The following is a 7,856-nucleotide window of genomic DNA, read 5'->3' on the forward strand; positions in this document are numbered from 1 at the left end:
ACTTCAATTAACAACATTATTTCTTATTTTTAATATAATTTAGTCTATACTTTCATTCATGTTTAACCACGCAAATATGTAATGTATGGATCATCCCCTCTTTAAAATACTAGGATTTACCAAAGATAAAATTTTAAATGATTTCAAATAGAATATGAATAATTTGCAAATAAAAAGTTAATAGATTTTCCATCTTTCATTCAATGACTCCCATATTTTCTATCTTCTCACTTATAATAGTTTTACTTTCACACTTGTTTCCCTGATCCATTACCAATCAAGAGGCTTTAACAAGATGTTAAAAATAAGCTACTAGAAAATATTTACCCAAGATCATAAGACTATCTCTATATTCTACCGAATTCGTGACACAATCTGTTATTCTTCAATACATGAATCACACAAACTAAGGGGGTATATAATGGTTTTTGAACCCTTAGATACTTCTAAAAATCTTCTAATTTTTGAAATTATAAATCCTTATTAATCTTTCTCTTTGCATATCTAAGTTCCCATATCTATAAAAAATAATCATATTTTTAAAAAATCGCAGAAAGTCATAAATATGACACATGCTCTAAAACAAAACGCCTAACATTTCTTCCAGATACTCCACTTCCTCATCCAAACGCCACTTCTTTCTCCTCAAATGTCTCACACTTGAGGTAGACCCAAAGTGCATCACCATAGCACCTCACATTTGATGAAGAATGCAAAAGTTGAAATCTTGAGATTTTTAGGTGTACTTCACAAATCTCCACATTGTCTCTAAAAATGATGGTGATGTCAATTAAACCATCAACCACCTTGTTGATTTCTCCATTCTTATATCACTCTTCAAGCATAATTTGCACCCATATATCCCTCCAAAACTTATTTCCCTAGAGTTTCCTTTGTATACATCAAATCACTATTCAATGAACTATTCAAATGCCTCAGCACCCACTTCAAATCTTCCTAATGAACTAGGCCTAGATTTTCCCTAACTTAACTTACTATGCTAATGGCATTGGTAAGTCTGATCTATTACAAACTTACCATACATGTGTTGAATCAAATATTGCTAATTTGAAGAATAGTGTTCTTTTATTTGGTTTTGATGATAACACAACTTAAAAGGATAACTTATCGTCTAACATTTGTTACATGTGTTAAAAGTTAATAGATTCAATGTAATCTATCATATGGAAAGAGTAAGAAAGTTCTTCTTGTATGAAATGATCCTCTAGTATAAAGATGAATCTGAAAGATATCATCTGCCACTATGAGCATTAAACATCTTGGGATTGCATCGATTAAGACATCATTGGGGTGTGTGTTATAAAGACTTCACTTTGTTACCTTTTGGTACACGTTGTCAGACCTATCGTCTCGTCATGAGTACTCAAATAATCATTAGTTTTGTCTGGTCAACTTTATGTTGAAAGTCAACAGTTTGAATATTTGTTAAAAGATTAAATTATCATCCTTTGTAGAGTTAGGTCATCTAGAAACCGTCGGTGAAGATTCTTTAAGCTTATTCACTAGAGAATAAGTTGGATGATTTCCTTCTTAGTGTTAATATTTCAAAATTGAGAAAAATAAAAGAATTTTCAAATAAAGAACATATATAAAAGAAGCTCTACTAAATGAAAGAAATAATAAAACAGGTGATTTAATTGGATGCATTTTTTTGTTGAAATATTAAAAAAATTTATTTGTACTTAAATTTGTGTATATTCTATGTTGAGTGATATTCGTAATCATCCTATCAATTATTTATTTATTTGATTGTATTTCCTCTCAAAGGACTAAGTGTTAGTCAAATTCTACGAGAAGACAAAGAAATCTATTTGGGATATGTTCTTTGTATTTGAGAAGTATAAGAAATAGATTAGGTGAACTAGGAGATACCTTAATAATAATGTAATCATTTGAAATCTAGTGAAAATATCTCAAGTGTAAGGGAAATGAACGTGACTCCAAATTGTAGGGTTAATAAGAACAAATTCTTCATGTCAATCCCTCTTCCCTTATCTCTTTCGGTTCAACATTTTTTTGTGATTGACTTAAGTTTATTTTTAAACAAATAAGAAAATGTTTTTAAACGTTAACATTATTAAACCCTTTTTTCTTATGTTTTTCTCACCTTAAGTTGGCATTAGACCTCTGGTCTCTTATTTAAACACCTAATTGTGTAAGAGTAAAATATATTTTAGAAAAATGTATAAGCCGTCATTGAAGTGATAATGGTTATGATGTTGTCTTTAATCAAAAGTTATACAAGGATATTAGTAAAAAAGATGGCTTTGCCCTCTTTAGTGGTATCAGAAGAAATATATTCGTAAAAATCAAGTTATGTGACCTTTATAAAAAAGAGGTGAAATGATTTTTGTCAAATGAAGGAAGAGCAATGGCTATGCCATAGATGATTAAGGCATGCTAACTTGAGATTAATCTCAAAGCTTAACAAGCTTGCTCTTGAGAGAGGCCTGCATAATTTGAAATATCAATCATATGCTCTTTGTGAGTCATGTCAAAAAGGAAAACTTGTAAAATTTTATTTTTATGTCAAAAACACTATTTTCTTTTCTAGACCACTAGAGTTAATTACCTATTGGCATGTTTGGACGAGTAAATAACGCACCAAGACAATTATGAGAAGTATTAACTCGTTATTATTGATGAATATAACATATGGACATGGATAAAATTTCTAAGACACTAACGAGTCTCATTTTATGTTCTTTTTTTTATGCGACTCATTTTATGTTTTTAGTATTGTGCGAATAAAGGGAAAGTTGAAAAAGAATTGAAAATTTCAAACATTAGAAATGATCATAAAGTGAAATTTTAAAATAAACCTTTTGAAAAGATTTGTGAAAAAAACAAATTGATTTATCTTATCCTAGAACAATCACACAAAATGGAATTGTATAAATAAAAAAATAGATCTCTTTAAGAATTGATAAAATTCATGATCAACGAGAACTAGGGATTCTCAACCCCGGTTACAAAAAAGCGAGACGAAATTTCAGAAACAAAGAGGTTACAATCCAAATGAGACTTAAGTTAAATAAAACAAAGGATCTTTGCTGAATTCATAAAGGTTACAATCCGCGCCACTCTTTTCAAGAGGTTGTTGATACAATATGTTATTTTTAAAATAGGATCTATGTAAAACCTATATTAAATATAAATATGATTAATTTATATCTGATTTAAAATTAAAATTTGTGGTTTATATATATCTGAATTAAATATAAATTTAGATATGGACAAAAATAATTGTTTATTTTACTTAATTAACCACATTTAAGTATGATTGAAAAGATGTTGAAAAATAAATGTCAAAATATATTTTTGTATATTTATATACAAGTTAAAGGCTTTACCTAGACATATACCAAAAAATTGAAAGTGGAATAATGATGCATCTCCTCTAAAAGAAAGGCAATAATAACATTTGACAAACAACACTATTTTCAGTTTCTATATACATACAAAGAGAAAGTGGCATTTGGTACTATATATATCATGCATATTTCAAGTTGCAAAACATGGAGTTTATGCAATGTACATTGTTGTTATCAGCTGGATTCTACACGAGGCCTATCTGAGTTGACAGAAAAATGAAACTTAAATGCTCTATTCTTTCTATTTGGACTCACATGAAATATCTCTTGTACATTATTAAGAAAACTATAAAACAATGCAGCCATATTTTGATACCTTTGGTACTATAAAGCTAACAAGTCAAGGCCAAAACTTTTTGCAAATTTCAACAGCCTTTTGATTTCGTGTTTCAGTACCACTTTGCAAAAGATACTCAATCATGTATTTCAGGGAAACTGAATTTCTTAACACAACTTTTCAAGTACATAAAAAATGTCATCATTATTAAACTCTAAGATATAATTTATGTAGCAACTTGCACTTGATCAAAAAATATGGAATTAGAGACTTTTTGACATTTTGAGTTTCTAATTTTTAGTCGTTATTTTAACTTTTTTTGAGTAGAGGAATTGACATGATTAGAAATTCAAGGGCCTTGTCACACTATTATTAAGATTCTTTTTTCTATAGCTTCCATATATATGAGACATCAAAAACAAAAGAGAATATTGTGATAATTATTTATATAATATATAATATATATCAATAATCAAGAAGTTCAAAACATTGGAATGAAAAATAAACTACAAAAACCAACAAATATATATAAATATGAAAGAAAGTGAACTCATTAGGGTTTTGATTTGACCAACACAACTTCTATAGCAGTTTCAAATTTACAGCATTTCATATAAAAAATTTGTTATTGCATTTGCATTCCAAAATACCTAGACTCTTCAAAAACAGCTTGAGGAAGAATTGATCCTTCATAATCAGAAACCAAAGGTGAATAAACCAGAGAGTTCATATCTCCCCAACTAGTACTTTCTGTTGAAGTTGTTGTTGTGATGGTGCTACCACCACCATTGCTCATATGATCAATGGATTCCATTCCATAAAAACCATCAATTGTTCGATTCATAATTACTTGTTGGTTCTCACATACAAGCTGATCACTTAAATCACTTGGAAAATTTTCGAACCCTTGAAATATATTGTTTGCATTACTCACCATGGATAAAGGGTTTGATGTCATGTTCATTATGGTTGGAGGATGAAGCATGCTTGTGAAGGATGTTTGATTGTTGAGATCATAGTCAATTATGGATGAATTTGAAACTGGCATGGGATGAATAGAAGAATACTCTACAGGCCAATAAGGAGTAGTACTACTCATAGTATTAACACCAGAAGCTGCTGCTGCTGATGCTGCTGATGCTGCTGCTACCATCATATTCTGATGATCTTCTCTTTTCATCTCTTGTTTCATGTTGCTAACTCGGCGAGCCCGTTGAGCTTGAGCTTGTTGCTCCTTCCTTTGTTTTCCAAGAAGCTTCTTCTTCAGCCTAGTGTTCCAGTAGTTCTTTATATCGTTATCCGTTCGTCCAGGTAACTGCGCTGCTATGATAGACCACCTGCAAATGAATTTCATTATTCTCAAGCAGACAATTCGATTGGCGAGCCAACGAAACCGAAGAATTTCTAAAAAATTAGGAAGTTTAGAGTTGAAATCTAACAAAAATAACCAATTTGATTACCTGCTTCCAATACTAACATAGAGACTACAGATGATATCATCTTCTTCCTCAGAGAAACCACCATGTTTGATATTTGGTCTAAGATAATTTAACCATCTAAGACGACAGCTTTTTCCACATCTCTTAAGTCCTAGACCACACACATCCAAAGAAGAAGTAAATAAGAACAAAAAATTTCAATATATAGAATTTGTTTGATAGATGAAGATGAAGCTATGGAGGTAGCATAAGCATATACATACCTATCTTCTGAGGAAGGGCTATCCAATTTCCACCAGTTCCATTCTGCTCTATGTAAGACTTGAGTTTGGCATCTTCTTCAGGTGACCATGGACCTTTTTTGACATTGGCTTTGTCACAGCAAGGAGCTCTTCCCATGTTTGTTGTTATGAGTTTCAAGTAAAGCCAATCTTTATGATAATGATAATAATGGTGAGTTGTTTATATATAAAGAAAAGTAGGAGTAGGGGTAGAGAGAAATAACCTGGAGAAAGAGAGAGAAAATTGGTTTTGAAAAAAGGTGAAAGGAAAGAAAGAAAAAAAAGATGTTACTTTATGACTAAAATAATGGATAATTTGGAAATGCCAGTGCAATAGACCAATGTTTTTCTAATTGTGTCCTTCTTAGTCTAGAATCTCTCTATCAACAAATCATCTCTCTTGTATTATTTATAAAAAATAAGGAAGGTGTGAATTATTGTTGTGGATGGGGGGATTGAGATCATGAAACTTTTATGCATGGAGAAAGTATGTGGGGCCAATTGTAGTGGAAGGTTAAAGTGTGATCACCTCATTTGGTTGAAATGTTCTTTGATATAGATCATGCATAATGCCTAGAGGAGATGAATCTCTTTTGTTACGCATGAGGAAATAAATTGATGGTGTCGTCTACATGTTCTATGAAACCTCCTCACCTGTCACAAAGGTGAAAATTGAGACTAAACCATTGTTAATTTCTTGTTCATCTCAATTAACTTTATTGGATTTTAATTTATAAGTGTCCATCCTTTTTGTTTTACGCAATACCAATATTGATCGTGTGAGATTCCAAGAGGTTATACTCCGTCATCAACTATAAATGAGTTAAATGTAAGATATACAAGAGATGTGATCAATATATGTTTAATGTGTTGGATTTTAAGTGGTTATACTTCGTCTTCAATTATAAATGAGTTAAATATAAGATATACAAGAGATGTAATCAGTCTATGCTTAATGTGTTGGATTCTAAGAGGTTATAGTTCCGTCATCAACTATAAATGAGTTAAATGTAAGATATACAAGAGATGTAATCAACATATAGTTAATGTCTTAAAATTTTGAATGAAGATGTGGTCTATAGAAAATATTTAAAGAAGAAAATTTTAATTTGTAAAAATTTAAGTCAATGACGTTTGGATACAATCAAGATTACATGACGTATTGATAAGTGCACGGATATTGATTGATATTGATGCTAGATGTTTGAAAAAATTTCCACCAACTTTGGAATTTATTTCACCATAAACTTTTAGTTTGATTTTTGACATTTGAATATTTTTGAAGTGATTAATCTTCAAGTTAAATATATCATTTATGGTGGAGAAAGATAATTATTGTGAACTATAATTATTGGTAGAAAAAATGAAAAAAATTTAAATTGGTTTAGCTTCAAGTAAAGTGTACACTTTAGATGAAGTATGATAGTTCTTTGAACTATGATTGTTTGTTGTAAAAAAATTGGTAAAAATTCAAAGCACTTGGTATAATTATTCATAGTTTTAACACACCAAAAAAATATGATGTGTGGAACAAAAACAATGGCAGCTAAAATATGATGCATGATACTCACAAACCACCACGACCGGACACGCCAGACTCGACATATTTCCTTTTGAACTCCCCTAACACCGTCAGAGTGTCGTCACCACGGCTCTGAAGCCATCCATCAACATTCACTTCGTCGTAGTTGTCTGCCACCCACAAAACTGCCCCCCGTGGCCCTAACGTCTTTAGTTGACTTTTTGGTTGCATTCTGGAATTCGAATTTCTAACAATCTTAAAAATTATTTTTCGTCACTCAAGATTTTAAGGAAAACTTATCTAGAGTTTAAATCGTGGTGATGTGAATTTACCAATCAACCATCTTGTTACTCTCTATAATGTTGAACTCATTATTCAACAAACTTAATCAAGTTCAAGCCACATTTGAATCTTAATCTTGCCATTTGCATCCATTGGCTTCTAACCATTTTTTCCTACATATGTAATATAACAAGCCCAAGAACATGGTTCTTAAACCATATTTGAATCCATGTGCTTTTAAATGTCTCCCTGAAGGTCCTTGTTTCAAAAAAATTCAACCTTCTTGTCACATTTAAATCAGAACATCCAAGCCCAACATAAATGTACCTTTGATAAGATACAATATATGTCCTTACCTTATCATGAGTCAAATGATAATTAGAGACCTATGCAATTATTTTCTCACTACTATTAATATTCATAGCAAGAAGCTTCACCTCAAATTGAGTTTTCTCCACCAAAGTTCCTAAAAGCTTCAACTCTAGGTATTTCCCCTTCCTCACCAAACGAGACTCATTTAACATTAATAAATACTTTAATGATGAACTTTGATCCTCTAGGTTCCACTTTCCATGGCCATAACCCTTCCCACCTTCTAAATAGACATTGAAAACACAATATTCAACTCTACAATAAAGTTGAATTAGCTTGATTTGATCA

At 30.9% G+C, this 7,856-nt stretch overlaps 1 protein-coding gene across 1 annotated transcript; it reads right to left on the reverse strand.

Moving 5' to 3' along the window:
• Positions 1–4,075: 4,075 nt before the first annotated feature.
• LOC131646944 (transcription factor RAX3-like) lies at positions 4,076–5,656 on the reverse strand. The gene is made up of 3 exons (XM_058916870.1): positions 5,375–5,656; positions 5,133–5,262; positions 4,076–5,009 (listed from the first exon to the last, which is right to left on the reverse strand). Exons 1-3 carry the CDS (start codon positions 5,508–5,510, stop codon positions 4,298–4,300), a joined length of 978 nt encoding a protein of 325 aa, XP_058772853.1. The 5' UTR covers positions 5,511–5,656; the 3' UTR covers positions 4,076–4,297.
• Positions 5,657–7,856: the final 2,200 nt, after the last annotated feature.

Source organism: Vicia villosa, linkage group LG2 (assembly GCF_029867415.1).
Source record: "Vicia villosa cultivar HV-30 ecotype Madison, WI linkage group LG2, Vvil1.0, whole genome shotgun sequence".
Classification (NCBI taxonomy): domain Eukaryota; kingdom Viridiplantae; phylum Streptophyta; class Magnoliopsida; order Fabales; family Fabaceae; genus Vicia; species Vicia villosa.

Excerpts from the sequence above, each read along its gene's own strand:
- LOC131646944 (XM_058916870.1), bottom strand. The coding sequence starts at position 5,510 with ATGGGAAGAGCTCCTTGCTGTGACAAAGCCAATGTCAAAAAAGGTCCA. Across the intron at positions 5,263-5,374 it reads AGCCCTTCCTCAGAAGATAG|GACTTAAGAGATGTGGAAAA; the intron begins GTATGTATATGC and ends TGTGTGGTCTAG. Across the intron at positions 5,010-5,132 it reads TATGTTAGTATTGGAAGCAG|GTGGTCTATCATAGCAGCGC; the intron begins GTAATCAAATTG and ends ATTCATTTGCAG.